We start from the raw sequence: 18861 nt of genomic DNA, 5'->3' as shown, positions 1-18861 counted from the left end.
TTCGAGACAGGGTTTCTCTGTGGCTTTGGAGCCTGTCCTGGAACTAGCTCTGTAGACCAGGCTGGTCTCGAACTCACAGAGATCTGCCTGCCTCTGCCTCCCGAGTGCTGGGATTAAAGACGTGCACCACCATCGCCTGGCTCAACTAGTTTTTATATTATTGGAGAGTTGGTTCTTTTTTTGTTTGATTGGTTTGGTTTGGTTTGGTTTTTGGTTTTTTGAGACAGGGTTTCTTTGTAGCTTTGGAGCTTGTCCTGGAACTAGCTCTTGTAGACCAGGCTGGCCTCGAACTCACAGAGATCTTCCTGCCTCTGCCTCCCGAGTGCTGAGATTAAAGACGTGCACCACCACTCCCCGGCAAGAGTTGATTCTTAAATAGAAGATTTCACATATATACCTACTTACTTTTATTTTTTGAAATAGGGTCTCATAACTCAGGCTTATCTTAAGCTCATTATCTAGCTGAGGATGCCTTGGTCTTCTCTGATTCTTCAGCTTCTATCCTCTGAGTCCTGGGATTACAGACGTGTATGTGCCATCTCCTCCAGCTCTCCTGAGTTATACTCCTCTTTTTAAATTTAAAAACATTTCTTTTAGTTTTTGAGATTTTAATATAATCACATCATTTACCCCCTCCTTTACCTCTTTCCAGACTCTTCCATATACCCCCTTTTTCAAATTCATGGCCTCTTTTTCATTAATTGTTGTTACATGTGTATGTCTTTCTCTCTACATAAACACACCTAAATACATAAGTACAACCTGCTCAGTCTGTATAATATTCCTTATTTGTGTGTTTTTGGGGTTGTTATGCTCGTCTCTGGGGAAGACTATTCTCCTAATCAGAGCTCCTTAGTTGCCAGTAGTTTGTGAGCTGTTGAGGTTCCTGGACTTGCCCCTCCCTCCGTGTTAGTGTGTTTGTTGTCAGCTCTTGGTAGGCATTCATGTCGAGACTTTACTAGTGCAGCTCCTGACATTCCTAGGAGACATAACAGCACAAAAAATTTTAAAAATTGTTTTTTAATTAGTGTCTGTGTATGAGCATTGTGCATGTGATTCAGGTGACCAAAGGGGGAAAGAAGAGGTTGTTAAATTCCCTGTATAGCAGGAGTCACAGACAATTTTGAGACTTCTGATGTGGGTGTCTTCTCTCCTAGTTCTGTCAGTTACCCATCAGTATTCCTTCTATAGTCTGTAAGGTTGGTAAGTATACATTTTTACTGGTTGAAAAAGTGTGTGTCTGGTAGAAATGGAGACAGTTTGTTAAGAAAAAGGGAGACACATGGAATGGGTGAGAGAACTGGGATAGTCCACAGCTCAGAAACCCTGAATCCCCAGTTCGTGGCCCCCTTATAAATCACTTATGTAGGAGGTACCTGCTCCTACATTTGTATGCTATGTGCATTTCTCAGGCATGCTCTGTTCCTTACAAGATAATCCTGATGAGCTAGGATTTCCAGTCTTTTTGCCATCTGGCATCTTTCATATGTTAATATTTTAAATTTTTATTAGCATATATTGTTTATAAGTGAAAAAATGAGTTTCATATGGTGTCTTTATACATGTACATAATGTATTTTGATCATATTTAGGTACCCCCACCTTCTCTTGCCCTCTTCTCATTCCCACTAACCTTCTTTCTCCTCCCAATTAGTCCCCCTTTTACTTATGTAGTTGTTTTTTTTTCCCTATGATCCAGTGAGTTTTCATTATGGCAGGGGCACTTACTGTTGGTTACGCCACTGAAGAAATCTCCCATCGGCCATTAACTGTAAACCCTCAGAAAGGATCCCCAGAATGCCCTTGCTCTTGCATGGCAAGGAGTTGATGTGGTTTAATTTTGTGCAGCTCTGTCATGGGAAATCATAGCTGCTATGTGATTTAAAATGTGTAATAGGACTGTGGTATATATAACTCTAGAGGTAGAGTAATTGCTCATCCTGCATAAGGTTCTGGATTTGATGTACAACAGGAACAGCACAGTAAAAACCTAAATACTATAGACTATGGGAGGGTGTTGAATTTCTTTTTGTGGTGATATATTTAACTAAAGGAAAGGTCCTTTAGTTCATTGTTGATATTAAGCCAGCTCAACTTCTAATTCTGAAATGGTTATTTTTATAGATGCATATATGGTATATGTAATAGCACTTTTGGGATAATAGGTGTTTATTAGTTAATTTTCTACCATTATGACAAAATACCTGAGGTTGTACTTTCCTTATTTCCCAATCTTGGAAACTGAAAGCCCCAGCAGCATAATGTTGCTCTGGTAACAGCCTGTAGTAGATGACATAATGGTCGCAGCAGTTTTGAGGAACTGAAAGATTGATTTTTCCCTCCCTCCATGTTGCTGATAGAGTAATCTTTTAGAACTGTCTCCCCTTAATTATTAAAAAAAAATTGTTCAAATAGATTACAATTTTATTTTAGTGTGTGTATGTGTGTGTGTTTTCCCAGTGTTGTTGAAGGGAAAGTAAGCTACCTTTGTGGATTTAGAATCTTGGTCAGGGATAGTACTTGCAATTGGGAGCTGACCTTCATCATCATCTTCTTCTCCTTGTGAGAACCATCTCTTTTCATTCATAGGAGTTAAAAAAGTTGTTTGTTTTTTTTCCCAGCTTGCTGAACTAAAGCAAGAATGTCTTGCTCGTGGTTTAGAGACCAAGGGAATAAAACAAGATCTTATCAATCGGCTGCAGGCGTATCTTGAAGAACATGGTGAGCACTTTGTGGAGGGAACATGATGTGGGTAAAGCAGTAAGTTTCAAGTTCTGACACTGAAAAGATTTCTTCCTTCCTTAGGTCTAAATTAACAACATCAAGAAAACTTTTAGAGATGGCCATGGTGGCTCATGCCTCTAATCCTTGCACCTGGGAGGCAGAGGCAGGAAGATCGCCTCAAATTTAAGGCTAATCTGATTTACAAAGTAAAAGTCTATCTCAAAAAAAAAATCAACAACAAAAATACTATTGGGCTGATTTGGATGTGGTAGTACATGTAATTCAGTACCCACTAGACTGAGGCCTGAAAATCAGGAGTTTGATGGCCAGCGTAGGTCATCCAGAGCTACATAGTGAGACCCTGTCTCAACAAAACAAAACTGTGTGTGTGAATTAAAATATTTTTGTTTTATACTAAAGTGATAAGAACTTGTCATGTTACCTACTTGGCTGTGATTATTTTAGCATGTTATTTAAAAATCAGCCTGTGAAAGGGAATGGAAAGGTGGCTCAGTGATTTAGTGTTCGTTGCTCTTGCAGAGGACTTGGGTTCAATTCCAAGCACCCATATGGTGGCCTTGCAACCATCAGTAACTCCAGTTCCAGGAGAATCTGGTGCACATGATGTATATTCATAACTTGCAGGCAAAATACTCATAAAGTAAGTAATATTTTAAAAATTAGCCAGTCCTGTAAGCTAAGCTGCTTGAGAGGCTAAGGCAAGAGAATCAAAGTTTGAGGCACAATTAAACAACTTGGTGAGACCATACCGTAAGAAAACACACACACACACACACACACACACACACACACACACACACACAAAATGCTATTATTAGTTAAGAGTTTGAAGGCTTTAATTTATCTTGTGCAAAAGTTCAGTAAATATGTTTGCACAGTTACTGTTTACATAGCCAAGTGTTTATCTTTTGCAATATCAAAGACAAGCATCTGATCCCTTGAAATCCTTAAACTAGGTAATCTCTGGTTCCTCCTAGACCTCATGTCCCCCAATTCTACCTTGAAAATAAACAACCCCACCTCGCGTAAGGTGCATATCATCATCCCATTTTGTACACTTTTTTTTATGATTTTTATTTATTCTCTTTTATTTCCAGTCCTCATTTCGCTTCCATTCAATACTCTTAGACACCCATTCTTATGTATTTGATATATTCAAGATACATTTAGGGGCTGGAAAGATGGCTCAGTAGATAAGAGCATTTGCTGTGCCAGCATGGGGCCCTGGATTTGAATCCCAACACCCATGTAAAAAGCTGGATTTAGTCTTTTTTTTTTTTTAATTTTATTTATTTATTATGTATACAATATTCTGTCTGTATGCCTGAAGGCCAGAAGAGGGTGCCAGACCTCTTTACAGATGATTGTGAGCCACCATGTGGTTGCTGGGAATTGAACTCAGGACCTTTGGAAGAGCAGGCAATGCTCTTAACCACTGAGCCATCTCTCCAGCCTGGATTTAGTCTTAAGAAGCCTATGGGTCTGTGGATGGTGAAGACAGAAGGATTCGTTAGGCTGCTGCCACCAGACTAGCTCCAGGTTCAATGAGATATCCCATCTCAAAGGAATAAGGTGGAAAGTAGTCGAGCAGAACACCTTATGGGGCCTCCACATCTGCTCTTGTACACATGCATCACATACATGCTCATACAAACACATAGAATCAGCATACAAAATAAGATATGTTGCTTAATATAATATTTTAATTTCTATCATTGGTAATGAGCTCATAACCTTTATGTCTCACTTTTTTCTCTGTTTTTATTTTTTTTTGAGGGTTGTATGTATGGGGGATCTGGGTAGATGATGTAGTGGGTAAGCTCTTGCTGCGTAAGCATGTGGACCCGAGCTTGGTTCCCTGATACCCAAGTGGGAGTTGTGTTGTAGTTTAAAAAGCGACACATGAGAGAAAGATGCAGTGTGACAGAGCTCACCTGGAGGGATTTTCATTAAAGGAAAGGGAATGGAGAAAGGGGGAAGAAGGGGGAGACTCTGGGTGCAGGAGCTGCAGAAGAGAAGAGAGAGGTGAGGCGAGAAGGCAGGTGGGAGAGGGAGAGGAAGAGAATAGAGAGAAGTAGGCAGAGTTTCACCTTTTAAAGGGATGGAGTAACTGCCTGTCATGTGTGCAGGGGTGACGCACTCTGCCAGGTTCCCCAAAGTGCAGGGCCAGATATACCTGGATATTAACATTCCTCCCTTTTTATTTATTAAAAATAGGTGGGACTGGGTGGTGGCGGTGCCCACTTTTAATCCCAGCACTTGGGAGACAGAGTCAGGGATCTCTGTGAGTTCGAGGCCAGCCTGGTCTATAGAGTGAGTTCTAGGACAGGCACCAAAGCTACACAGAGAAGCCCTGTCTTGGGGGAGGAGGGACCCACAAACGAAACAAAACAAAAAAACCCAAAAACAAAAGATGAGAAGTTAGGCATGGTAGGTTAGGGAAATGAGGGCCCTGAGTTCTTGAGACTGCTTCCTGCTATTTGTGGGTATCAAAATCTTGGGGAGAGGGGACCTGAGAAAACTGGGAAGCTGGCCATGTCCTGGAGTAGCTGGTTGTCTCGCTACTGTCCAGGCTCCATGGAACTGTCCAGTGCCTTTTAGACTTGGTGAAGTGCTGACAGAAGAGAGGGCAAGGTTAAGTGTAGGGAAAACATTTTTCTTAGGTTCTGGTAATTGAGGGGTACACATCTGACCTGTTTGAGGTAAATCCAAGTCAACTTCCTGGAACATACAAGAATTCTTTGGATTTGTGAAAAGGTAAGTTTTAAGCACATTAGAAATGGCAGTATACGCACACCTGAAATGATTTGGGTTGGAAGCATTGACACTCTTCATTCTATCCAGAAAACCGTGACATGTTTTTAGCACAATGAAAAGCACCTTTTAAGTGTATAGTGTTAGAAAACAGCCAAAGGGAATTTAAAATCCCGATATTGTAGTTATGATCATATAGTGAGTGATAATATGATGTTTAGTATTTTGCCAGAGCTAGATTAAGCTTATCAGAATTCCATCAGTTAATGGGTTAAGTCTATGAATTTTGGAATCTTAAAATAACAGTAGCACAATGAGAGAAATCTGGCAATTGCTTCATTTTTTAAATGTCTCAAAGCACTTTCTCCTTATCAGTTAAGCTTATCTTTACATAAGTGAACCTTAAAGCACCTCTTCCTTTCCCATCATCATGGCATCACCTTAACACTCGGGAGACACAAGTGGTTGATTACCAAAGGCAGTCGTGGTACCTCTGAGGTGCTGCTGGTTCATGGAACATGTTTGGTAGGTAGTCTGGCGCCTCCAGCTCTGTGGCCAACAAACAGCTGGTAGTCCAGCAGCAACTAGCTCCTTGGTTTGGTTAGAGGCTTTGATATGTTATTGGGGATGTATAGAAAGGGAATTGATGAAGCAAACTAATTAGTGTAAACAGAAGGCAGAGCAGCCTGGGGAGGGGAGAGTCAGGAAGGAAAGCATGTGGGGTTCCCAGTCCAGCATGGATTCTCATTCTTCTGAAATTGGAGACAGGGCACTTAACCACAGTGTCCTCTGAAACTTAAGGGAACAGGGTCTTATTGGAATTGCCTACCTCTGCCTCCTAAGTGCTGGGATTAAAGTTGTGTGCTACCACCACCTGGCTAATTTGTTGGTCTTAATATACTTAATATACTTTTTTCCATGAAAAAGTTTAAATGTCTCTGTTTAGACTGTCTTTGCTCCTGATTCTGCCCCCCCCCCCACACAAGTACTCAAATTACAGGCATGGGGCTACCTTTTTTTTTTAATATTTATTTATTTATTGTGTATACAATTCTGTCTGTGTGTATGTCTGCAGGCCAGAAGAGGGTACCAGATCTCACTACAGATGGTTATGACCCACCATGTGGTTGCTGGGAATTGAACTCAGGACCTTTGGAAGAGCAGGCAATGCTCTTAACCACTGAGCCGTCTCTCCAGCCCCTACCTTGTTGGTTTTAAACAAATATCTTTGTCATTGATCTTTTATGTTTTTTCTCCTTGGTGTTCTTTAGTAGTGTGTAATTTGAAAATAATTTTTCAACTATTTTGGTGTGTGTGTGCATGAGAACGCATGCGCATGTCCAAGGAATCCAGTAAAAGGTGTCAGATTCCTTGGTGCTGAGATTGCAGGTAGTATGAGTTGCCTGATTTAGGTGCTGGGATCTAATTAGCAGTAAGTACTCTGAACTTCTGAGTCACCTCTCAGTACCACTGTGTTTGCTTGCTTAACTTTTAAAGAACTCCTTCCCCACTAAGTCCCTGGTGTTTTGCTTGTGAGTAACTAATGACTGAGGCCTCTTTCAACCTTCTATCACTGTCAGGGATACTTTCTGTATTATTTTGTAACACACTCTTCATTTATGTGCCTGTCCCTCGCTCTCCCTTTCACTAACTCACTAGAGGTCAGCCGTGAGAATTGCTGTTAGGAGCCATCCTCCTAGTCATTTTAGTCAGCCTCTGGCTCTGCCTGGCTACCAAGGTCTGGCATTACAAGGATCTACCACCACATGCTTGACATTTTTATGTGGGTTCTGGGACTTGGACTGAGTTATCTTTACACCATGCACACACACACACATACACACACCTTTTCTGTTGCGTATTTGAGACAGGGTGTTATATAACCTAAGTTGGCCTCTGTTACTGAGAATGACTTTGAATTTACTGATTATTTGCCTCTATCTCCCAAATGCTGGGATTAGAGGGCATGCACCACCATACTCTGTCCAATTAGTTTTAAAATTAATATTATAGTGTGACTTAGTTGCAACCCAATTGCTCTTAGTTATTCAGTTCAGATGGAATGCAATTTTATACTAACTTTAGATAGAGATCTGGTTTTATCTTCTCTAAATGTGACGTATTTTATAAGGATTGGTTTTGCCATCATTATTGAATATAATTTTGGGAAAGCAAAGAGGTTGTAATTTTACTCTTATCACAGTGATCAAGATGGTTTTATAGCAGGGCTTGACCTGAATATTTTAACTTTAATGTTCTTTAGCTGAAGAGGAGGCAAATGAAGAAGATGTACTGGGAGATGAGACTGAGGTGAGTTGATAATGTGACGCTGCTTTGGTTAAATTGTGTATTATCAGTCCTTTGAGCTCTTAGGTGCCTAAGAGGAATCAAAGACTAGTTTATTTTGGAGTTCTTATGTTGTCTCTTGATGGATATTCCTTTATTTTTTTCTAATATTTAATTAATGTTTTTGAGCTAGGGTCTCAGCCCAGGCTGGCCTCAGATTCACTATGTAGCCAAGGATAACCTGAACTTCTGTTCTTTCTTTTTTTACATTTTTTTTTTTGCTTCTCTCTCTGCTTTTCTTTTTCCTTCCCTCCCCTCTCCTTTCCTCCCTTTCATTACTTCTTTCCTCCCCTCTTTTCCCCTCCCCTCCTCTCCCCTTCCCTTCCTTCCCTTCTTTTATATACCAGCCACAGTTTCTGCTCCCTCCTTTCTTCCTGTTCCCTCTGCCCACCTTCCTCCTCCCTTCAGAAAGGGGCAGGTGTCCTGTGGGAGTCAACAAAGCATGGCACATCATGTTGAGGCAGGAGTAACTCCCCTGCATCAAGACTGGACAAGGCATCCCAGCATGGGGAATAGGTTCCAAAAAGCTAGCTCATACACCAGAGACAGGTCGTGATCCCACTGCTAGGGGCCCCACAAACAGACCACATGCAGAGGGCCTAGGTTGGTTCCATGTAGGCTCCCTGAGTCCGTGAACTCCCACTAGCTCAGGTCAGCTGTGTCTGTGGGTTCCCTTGACTACCTTGCTTTTAAGCTTTTTCTCCCTCTTTTCAACTGGACTCCTGGAGCTCAGCCCAGTGCTTGGCTATGGATCTCTGTATCTTTAATTTTTGTTCTTTCTATTCCTATTTCTTGAGCACTGCCATGCTCAGTTTATCTTTTTAAAAGGTGAATATTTTTGTTGTTGGGGTTTTTTGTTTGTTTGTTTCCTTTTTCCGTTTTGAGGGTCTCTCTGTATAGCCTTGGCTGTCCTGGAACTAGCTTTGTATACCAGACTGACCTTGAATTCACAGAGCTCTGCCTCCTGAGTACTGGGATTAAAGGTGTATGTTACCTTTGCCTGACTTAAAGTTAATTATTATTATTACTATTTTTGTTGTTTCTTTGAGACTGGGTCTTACTATGTTGCCCTGGCTGTCCTGTAACTCACTACTGTAGACCAGGCTGGCCTTGAACTCATTGAGATCTGCCTGCCTCTGCCTCCCAAGTACTGGGATAAAGGCGTGCACCTCTATGTCCAACTGTTCTTGTTTTTAATTAAAAAACAAATTATGTGTGTAAGCATGTAGAAAGAACAACTTTTCTGGAATTAGTTCTCTCTTCCATCTTGTTTGAGGCAGGATTTTCTCTTACTGCCTTTACTGAGGTGTGTATGCTAGCTAACCCTTAAGCTCCCAGATACTTCTCTTGTTTCAGCCATCCATCTTGCTGCAGAATTGACTCCTGGATTGAGGAAGGATTGAACTCAGGATTTCCAGCTGGTACTACCAGAGTCTCACCTGCTGCCCAGCCATTTTGCTGGCCCTAATGGGGACTCTGTTTAAAACTTTTTTTGAAGATTTTATTTTATTTTTATTGTGTGGGTATGTGATGTGCACATGGATGCAGAGGCCTCAGCTCCCCTGGAGCTGGAATCAGAGGCAGTTATGAGCTTCCTGAAATAGGTGCTGGGAATCAAATTCGGGTCCTTTGGAAGAGCAATATGCTAATATATTTCTTTTTTTTATATTTATTTATTATGTATACAATATTCTGTCTGTCTGTATGCCTGCAGGCCAGAAGAGGGCACCAGACCTCATTACAGATGGTTGTGAGCCATCATGTGGTTGCTGGGAATTGAACTCAGGACCTTTGGAAGAGCAGGCAATGCTCTTAACCTCTGAGCCATCTCTCCAGCCCCCCCTTTCTTTTTCTTTTCTTTTTTTTTTTTTTGAGGCAGGGTTTCTCTGTTTAAAAGCCCCGACTGTCCTGGAAGTCTTTTTGTAGACCAGGATGCCCTCAAACTCCCAGAGATCCACCTGCCTCTGCCTCCCGAGTGTTGGGATTAAAGGTGTTGCACCATCACCTCCTCACTCTTAGTGGATATTGATTTATGTTAACCATGTTGTTTCATTTGGTTTTAGGAAGAAGAACCAAAGCCCATAGAACTGCCTGTTAAAGAGGAAGAACCTCCGGAAAAAATTGTTGATGTGTAATTATTCCTTTTTAATATCTTTTCTCTTTCTCTTTCTTTCTTTCTTTCTTTCTTTCTTTCTTTCTTTCTTTCTTTCTTTCTTTCTTTCTTTCTATTTTCTTTCTTTCTTTCTATTTCCTTCCTTCCTTCCTTCCTTCCTTCCTTCCTTCCTTCCTTCCTTCCTTCCTTCCTTCCTTCCTTCCTTTCTTTCTTTCTTTCTTTCTTTCTTTCTTTCTTCTCCCAAGAGACAGGGTTTCTCTGTGTACCTTTGTCTGTCCTGGAATTAGCATTGTAGACCTGGCTGTCCTGGAACTCACAGAGATCCACCTGCCTCTGCCTCCCAAGTGTCACCACAGCCAGCCAACCCTTTTTAATAATCTAAATAAGAGTGGATAGTTCTATTTTTGGTGTGCTAGTGTATACTATATATATGAAAGATGATGTCAGGTGTCTTCCTTAATTACTCTCCATCTTAGTGTGCCCCCCCCCCCCAATAGGGTCTCACTATGTAGCCCTGGCTATCTTGTAGTTCATTATGTAGACCAGGCTGACCTTTGAACTCAGAGATCTTCCTTCTTCTGCCTCCTGAGTTTCAGGGATTAAAGGTGTGTGCCCGACTCCACCTAGTTTTTGACATCCGGTCTCTTACTGGCGTGGAATACACCCATTTGAGCAGAGCGACTTGCTAGTAAGTCCCAAGGGTCTCTTGTCTCCTCCTTCTAGTGCTGAGCTCTTAGGCACCAGCTCAACACCTCTCTTTTTCACAGGGAGACTGTAACTTGAACTTAGTCCTTCCAGCCTGTATGGCAAGCATTTACCAACTAAACGCCTAACCTTCCAGGTATTGCTTTAAAAATTACTGGTTTAAAGTTTCACTCTGTTTCCTTGTTATATATTCCCCCTGACCTTTTAGTTTCTGATAAGGTCATGCATTTTTAGAAAGGTTTGCCTGCTTTAGGTATGTTTCCAGTGAAGAAAACGAGTTTTTCTCTATGCTATGTATTAGGTAATTAGAACTGAGTTAACTTCAGTGCAGGCACTGTTCAGTTCTCTTAGCCTTTGTTCTTTTGTGAGGCACCATAATAGATTATTTGATTAGAATCAATGATTCCCTGTGCAGTATAAATTTTTATAAAACCTTTTACCACCAGCCTCTGCCTCCAGAGTGCTGGGATTAAAGGCATGCTCTTCCATGGACAGTCCTGCAAACCCTTATTCATAGAATTTTATACTTTTACAGAAAACTTTTTACTTTTTACAGTATGAAACTGTGTATAAGGACTTTTGTAAGAGGGAGAAATTGGCAGAAGCTGTAGCTCATGTAAGTTTACCTCTGATTTATGATTTATAGTAGAGGAATAGAAGACAAAATACTGGCGTAGAAAGTAGGTTTTGATTTGTTTAACTTATCCTACAAGGCTAGTCATAAACATTTATTGGGGCTCCTTTTACAAATTTTTAGCCATTTTGCACTTTGGGACATTAGACATGTGGAGCCCTCTTAACCACTTTTGTTCTTCAAAGTGGTGCCATCGGTTTTGAGACTGGACTTCCGTGTAGCTCAGCAGGCTGTAGAGCTCAGTTATCATGCCCTGCCCCCTGAGTGTTGGTGTTACAGGTGTGTGCCTGTAGTTTTGTTAGGCGCATTGTGTTATAAAGGCAGTGTATGAACCTGGGAATATAGGTCAATGGTGCAGGGCACCTTGACATGTGTAAGACCTTGTGTTTAATAGACCAAAACCTTTAATATGCAAAATATACCCAGAGAGAGGGGCAGGGAGGAAAAGAGGGTGTTAAATAGATCATAGAAGAGTATAAAGTTGCAAACGAAGGGGCTGGGTATGTGGCTTAGTGGTGAAGCGCCTTGGATTTGATCCCTTAGCACATACACACACAAACCAAAGAAAAACTAAAATAGCATATGCATCGACGAGATGGTCAATGGTAAGAGTATGTGCTACTCTTTCAGAAGACCTGGGTGTGGTTCTGGGCACCCACATAGCAGCTCACAGCCTGGGTGAGTCCAGTTCCAGGGGATACAGCGTCCTCTTCTGCTCTTTGCAGGCACTATGTACATGTATATACACATGCAGGCAAAACATTCAAACACATACAATGACTCTTATTTAAGAAAAAGGAAATTGAGCACATTCCATGGATACTTTACAAAGGTTTTTAGTAGTTTTTTTGGTGAGTTGTTTAAAATGGAGTGTGTGGGTGTCTGTATGTGAATGTGTGGATGCATGCTTACATGCTTTTGCTCATGTGTTTAACATGGAGTGTGTGGGTGTCTGTATAAGTGTGTGGATGCATGTTTAGGTGCTGTGCACATAGTTTAACATAGACTGTGTGTGTCTATATGAATGTGTGGATGCATGTTTAGATGCTGTGCACATAGTTTCTTGGTTTTTCTTTTCTATCTGGAGATTGTTTTATATTACATTGATAATTTAAATTTTATATGTTGGACATAATTGTAATATATTTTAATCAGCCGTATGTTGTTGATTGTTCTAGCAAGTGGTAAGTTGTGTTTTTTTTTAAGCTTATAGGAAAGTACAAGTAAATAATTTAGAAGTTAAGAGAATAATATAATGGACCCTCTTGTACTTATCATCCAGATATAATGACTATTAACTTTGAAACTTTATCCTTTCTAGTAATTATACCCTTCTCCTCTGGGTCTGATGTAATAACTCAGGCTGGTGTGGAACTTGGCTATTTAGTCAAGAGTTACTTTGAACATTAAGTCCTAAATGCTAGGATTATCTATGTGAGCAACCACATGTGACTACAATTGGTATATTATGTTTATTCTGTTCATTGGAGGAATAGTACTTTGTCAGTTGCCTGTTCATAAACATTTCATTATTCATAAAAGCAATATGTCCTTATCTAACTATTCTTATAATTATGTAAGTCACATCCAGAAGATAAATTTGTACTGGAAGATTTACTGTGTTACACAGAATGTGTACTTATTATTTTGATAGATTTTTGTCAACTATTTGTAAAGCTATTAATTACTATCTTAGTCAATGTTCTATTACTGTGAAGAGACGCCATGACCACAGTAACTCTTATAAAAGAAAACATTTAATTGTGGCTTGCTTATGTTTGGAGGTTTAGTTCGTTATCATCATGGCAGGAAGCATGGCAGCATAAAGGCAGACTTTCTGCCAAGCCTGCACCTGTAGCCTCATGGGGTGTATGTAGCCTGTGATCAGTTGACTAAGGAAGAGAAGACTAGGGCTGGGCTTACTGATGGTTTTGTACATTATGCAGGCCCCACCCAGAGGTGGACAGCTGCAGCATTACAACTCCTTTGTGGGACAACCCTGAAAGATACTGGCAAAAGGAAATGTTTACATTGACAGAACTTTGGGCAATATACATGGTATTAGAAATTGGAAGGAGAAATGGCCGGATGTGTGATTGTTCACTCTAGCCAATGGACTGGCTGAATGGCCAGGGACTTGGAAAGAGCATGATTTGAAAATTGGTGAGGAAAACATCTGGGGAAGAAGTATGGCTAGATCTCTCCAAATGGGCAAAGGATGTGAAGACACTTGTGTCCTGTGTGAATGCTCATTAAAAGGTGACTTCAGCTGAGGAGGAGTTCAGTAATCACATAGATAGGATGACCCATTCTGTGGACAGTCAGCCTCTTTCCTCAGCCATTCCTTTATTGCCCAGTGGGCCCATGAACAAAGTGTTCATGGTGGCAGAGATGGGGTCTATGCATGGGCTCAACAACATGGATTTCCATTCACCAAGGCTGTCCTGACTGCAGCTGCTGCTGATTTCCAGATCTGCCAGCAGCAGAGACCAACACTTTGCCTCAGATACAGCACCATTTCCTGGGGAGGCCAGCTAGTGACCTCGTTGCAGGTTGACTGCATTGGACCACTTCCTATGTAGAAGGGACAATGCTTTGTCCTTACTGGAGTAGATACTTATTTTGGTTATGGATTTGCTTTTCTTGCACGTAATGAAGGCAAAACCACCATCTATGAACTTAAAGAATGCTTTATCCACTGACATGGTATCCAATACAGCATTGCTTCTGTCCAGGGAACTCAGTTCACACCAAAGAAGTGCCACAGTGGGCCCATGATCATGGAATCCATTGGAATCCATCATGTTCCTCACCATCCTGAAGCAGCTGGCCTGAGAGAAAGATGGAATGCCTTTTGAGACGTAGTTACAGCACCATTAGGTAGCAGCAGCATGAAGGGCTGGGGCAGGGCTCTTCTGCAGGCAGTATATGCTTTGAAACAATGCTCAGCATATGGAGTGGTTTCTCCTGTAGCCAAGAACCATGGGTCAAGGAGTCAAGGGATGGAAAAGGGAACATTTCCACTCACTATACCCCTAGTGACCCACTAGGAATGCTTTTACTTTCTGTTCCCTAAATTCAAAGAAAGGAATAACAGTGTTAGATTATTATGGGGAAATTGGATTTCCTCTCCATAATGGAGGTAAGAATTATGTTTGGAGTATGAGCGGTACTTTAGGGCATCTTTTGTTCCTACCATGCCCCTTGGTTAAAGTTAAAGGGAAGTTACAAAACAGCCTAATCTGGGCAGAATGACAAAGGGCACAGACCTATCAAGAATGAAGGTGTGGGTCACTCCTACAGGAGAAGAGTCAAGACCTGCTGAAGTAGTTGCAGAGAGGTGGAGGAAATACAGAATGGAGGCCGTGTGACCAGCCACAGAAATGAGGATTATAATGAACACGAATGCTTCTGTTGTGTTTTGTTAAGAATGCATTTGTACAGATACTTGTGCTTTTAAGTTTGAGATACTAAAAGAATGTCTCTCAAGGGACATTGCCACTTATCCTAAATTTATAATGCATTTGTGATTGTACATGGGATAGATATGTTTAGGTGTTATTTTGACCTGGTTGTTTTCATTTGGGAAATTAATCATGACCATGACTTGACTTAAGGAGAACGATTGTGTGTCAAGTTGACAAGGGGTGGATTGTGATAGCTATTCTTGGTTGTCAACTTGACTATATCTGGAATGAACTATAATCCAGAAATGCAAGGCACACTTGTGATCTAGATCTTGAGGTTGGAAGAGACACACCTTTTAATACAGATCTTGAGGTGGGAAGGCACACCTTTAATCTTGGCCACACCTCTGGAACCTTGGAAGAAGGGTTCATTTGTTCTTGCCTGCTTGTCCTCGCCTTGCCAGCACATCCATTCCTTTACTGGCATTGGAGCCTACTTCAGAATTCCAGCATATACAGAAGACCAGCTGAGACACCCAGCCTAGTGGGACTGAGCAACTACTAGATTCTTGGACTTTGTGTTCAGAGCTAGCCACTGTTGGATTAGCTGGACTACAGCCTGTAAGTCATTCCAATAAACTCCTTGTATGTGCGTACAATGATAATGTTATTAATATTATAAAATAAATACATATATTTGTATGAGAGAGAAATTTTCATCCCTTAAGTTCTGTAACTCTCGAGAACCCTGACTAACTCCTGAGGGGAATGCTTTTTGTATGTGACTAGATAGAGAAATAAGTCAGTGAAGAATGGAAATATCCTATGAATCCTATGAGAATATGTGTATTTATTGCCTGAGTTTAGTTGTGGCCAAAGGAATTGGTTTATAATATGAGGGTTCCCTTTCTCCTTTTAGCTCTACTGTAATGATTGTTTTTCAAGATGTGTACATGGAGCCTGAGATTGTAATTTAGATGTTAGAGTGTTTGTCTAGTATGTACAGAGCCCTGGGTTTAGTCCCCAGCCCCTTGTAAAACTAGATGCAATGTTGGGTGTTTATAATCCCAAAATGAGAGAAGTGGAGGCCTGTGATTTCTTGGTTACTTGAGACGCTGTCTCAAAAACAATAAAGAACAAACTAGATGAGAATGTGGCAGTCATTTTCCTGAGGTTGACCTGTCTTCTCCTGCCTCCCAAGCCTTGGGATTTAAAAGGTGTCTGCCACCATACTTGGCTTTTGCTCCTTGTCTTAATCAGGAAAAATGTCACAGAAATTTTTTACTTGCACGTCATTAAAAGAACAGTTTTGATGGGTCTAGTTGCCCTTGCCTTTTTTTGTTTGTTTTTTTGAGACAGGGTCTCTCTATGTAGACCTGATTGCCCTGGAATTTGATATATAAACCAATCTGGCCTTGAACTCTCAGAGATTCTCTTGCCTCTGCCTCTCAAATGTAGACTTGTCTGCAAATGCCACCTTGTCTGGCTATGGCCATGCTTTTAATTCCAGCACTCATGAAGCAGGGGGAGCAGGTCAAGGCCAGCCAGGTCTCTACAGGAAATTACTGGCCAGCCAGGGTTACAAGATGAGACTATCTTAGGAGAAAAGTAGGGGAGTGTGAGGTGTACATATGTAATGAGAGGTTGAAGATAGCTTTGGTCTCATGGGAGAAGTCGTGTCTCAGACAACAGCAACGAGAAGATGGTTGGCGAAATTTCTTAAACAGTCTGAATATTTCTGGGCTGATTTGAATCCCTTGTATATCCAAAAGGAAACCTCTTTATATCATCTTTGGTCTGAAGTTATATGTGAATACAGTTTTATTTCTAGTTTTAAGCCCGCCCCCAACTCCAGTTAAGGTAGCTAAGTATTGTAGGACTTAGTTATGGTCAGTAGGGGGCATCTGTCGCTTGCCTGTTGGTCTGAGGACCTCCAACAAAAGGATGGAGGGCATAGTCAGCTCCTGTTCCAGAATTGCTTCCTCTGAAAATGTCGTTAAACCATTACTACCTTTCAGGACATCAAATGGGAAAAGTGTTTGGGATATTGTAACAAAAGCTGCCCATGTCTCTAAATAAGGGACTTTAATGAGACTGGTTATGACCCACGGTTTTATGGGAGTTGTTTGTTGGGGAGTTAATGCCCTTCCATTTATCCTGAGGACTTCCGAACTTTGTCTCCTGCCCCTGTGGTCCCCTTCTTTTGTTTTCTCTTAAACCTTTTGACCAGTAACTCACCATGTTTTCCTAACTCAACACCCCATCTCCTTAGCCTTTTTTCTTCCCACTTCCTGTGGCATTTTTATTTGTTCTGCTTTGAGTGTTTTAGCTGGGGCTAAAATCCCACGGGAGTAGTAGGGACTTACAAAAGAAGGAAATCAAGGTTTGTACATCACTGGTTAAATATTCTGGGGAAAAGTTGAGAGCTTCTGTTTAATTGAAGGTTGGAGAGAGAATTCTTAGTTCAGAAGTGGCTGTGAAGCTCCTAAAAGCAAATGGAATGATCCCTGACTTCTTGGCTTGATTACATTCTTACACTTCAGTTAAGTAGCTTAGTTTTATTTTAATTTTTTCCTCGCAGTAGATGAGAGTTCAAGGAACCAGAGTTTTTATGAATTTGATGTTTCTTTATATTAAGGGGTGGTAGACACATACGGGGCAGAGGACATGACTCAGGTGAATTCTTACCCAGTTCTAAGGCTTTGGTTTAAAATAGCAATTTTCAGGTTTTTAAAAATCTTTTGCAGGGCCTCAGAAAAGAAGGTGGTAAAAATTACATCTGGAATACCTCAGACTGAAGTAAGTATTCTTAGTAGTGATCCCTGTCTCATTCTTTTTTAAAATATTTATTGGGGTGCTGGTGGGGATGTGGATGCATGAATGCCGTGGTACACATGGGGAGGTAAGGAGACAATTCTCCAGAGTCAGTTCTTGCCTTCTACTTTGTTGCAGTACCAGTCTCTCTATGTCTCTTAAAACATTTTTAAAAATTGCCTTTTATTTATCTATCTGTGGTGTGTGTGTGTGTGTGTGTGTGTGTGTGTGTGTATGCATGTGTAGGTCAGAGAATAAGTTGGGGGAATTGGTTCTCTTCTTCTAGCATTGTGGGTTCCAGAGACCAAACTTTGACATGCAGCTTGGCAGCAAACAACTTTACCCACTGAACTATCTTCCAGGGCTAACTGACCCATGAGCTTCCAGCAGATCTCCACCATCTTGCAACAGGAATGCTTGGTTACACATGTGTACTAGTACATTTGGCTTTGTCCATGGCTCTGTGGGTCTGGGGCGTTCTAGCTCAGGTTATTAGACTTGCACAGCATGCTTTTTTATCTACTGAGTCCCCATTTCGATTCTTTCTGTGTTTTTGAAACATCTTACTCTGTAGCCTAGGCTGGCCCCCAACATAATCCTTCTACTTCAGCTATTGTAATAGGTTGCTAGTTCCCAGCTGCTCAGCCCTGAAATAATCACCCAGAAAGCATATTATTTAAATCACTGCTTGGCCCATTAGCTCTAGCTTCTTATATGCTAACTATTGCATCTTAATTTAACCCATCTCCATTAATCTGTGCGTCACCATGAGTTTGTGGCCTACCAGCAAAGTTTCAGCGTGTCTGTCTCTGGAGGCAGCTCCATGGTTTCTCCCTGACTCTGCCTCCTTCCTCTCAGCATTCAGTTTCATTTTCTCCACCTACCTAAGTTCTGCCCTATCAACAGGCCAAGGCAGTTTCTTTATTAACCAATGGTATTCACAACATACAGAGGGGAATCCCAGATCATTCAGCCTCCCAGATGCTGGGTTTCTAGGTACCCTTTCTTCTGTCTGCATCATTTAATAGTTTTCTTTTAGGGCTGCTAAGTTGGCTCTGTAAGTAAAGGTGCTTGGGGCTAAAGCTTGACAACCTGGAGTTTGATCCCCTGGAACCACACGTTAGAAGAGGAGCTGAGCTCCGTATGTTGTAGCATAGATGCATATGTCCATGCATGCACGCAAAATTAAAAATAAATACATGTAAAAAAAATTGACTAATATTTTTTTCTCTACCCACTTGGGAAGATATTTGGGCTGGCATAGTGAGCAGTTAAAACTGTCATCTGTTACACATACCAGTGTGGTCTTCATAGGAACGTTACAGGCATGGGATTGAGTTTGA

General features: G+C 41.2%; 1 protein-coding gene across 3 annotated transcripts in view; it reads left to right on the top strand.

The window, feature by feature from the left end:
* Positions 1-18861, top strand: part of Sarnp (SAP domain containing ribonucleoprotein) — a 55326-nt gene that overhangs the window by 5368 nt on the left and 31097 nt on the right. For all 3 annotated transcript variants that reach the window (XR_007589506.1, XM_050128192.1, XM_050128191.1), the window contains exons 2-5: positions 2622-2721; positions 7763-7809; positions 9909-9976; positions 17452-17503. Coding sequence is in view for 2 of the 3 variants with exons in the window: in XM_050128192.1 (XP_049984149.1) it covers positions 2622-2721; positions 7763-7809; positions 9909-9976; positions 17452-17503 (267 nt within the window). In the remaining variant the exon portion in view is untranslated. The remainder of the gene's footprint in view (positions 1-2621; positions 2722-7762; positions 7810-9908; positions 9977-17451; positions 17504-18861) is intronic.

The sequence above is a fragment of the Alexandromys fortis genome, unplaced genomic scaffold, assembly GCF_014885135.2.
Source record: "Alexandromys fortis isolate MF-2015 unplaced genomic scaffold, M_Fortis_MF-2015_v1.1 scaffold_263, whole genome shotgun sequence".
NCBI lineage: Eukaryota > Metazoa > Chordata > Mammalia > Rodentia > Cricetidae > Alexandromys > Alexandromys fortis.
This window is presented reverse-complemented; position numbering and strand designations above follow the sequence as displayed.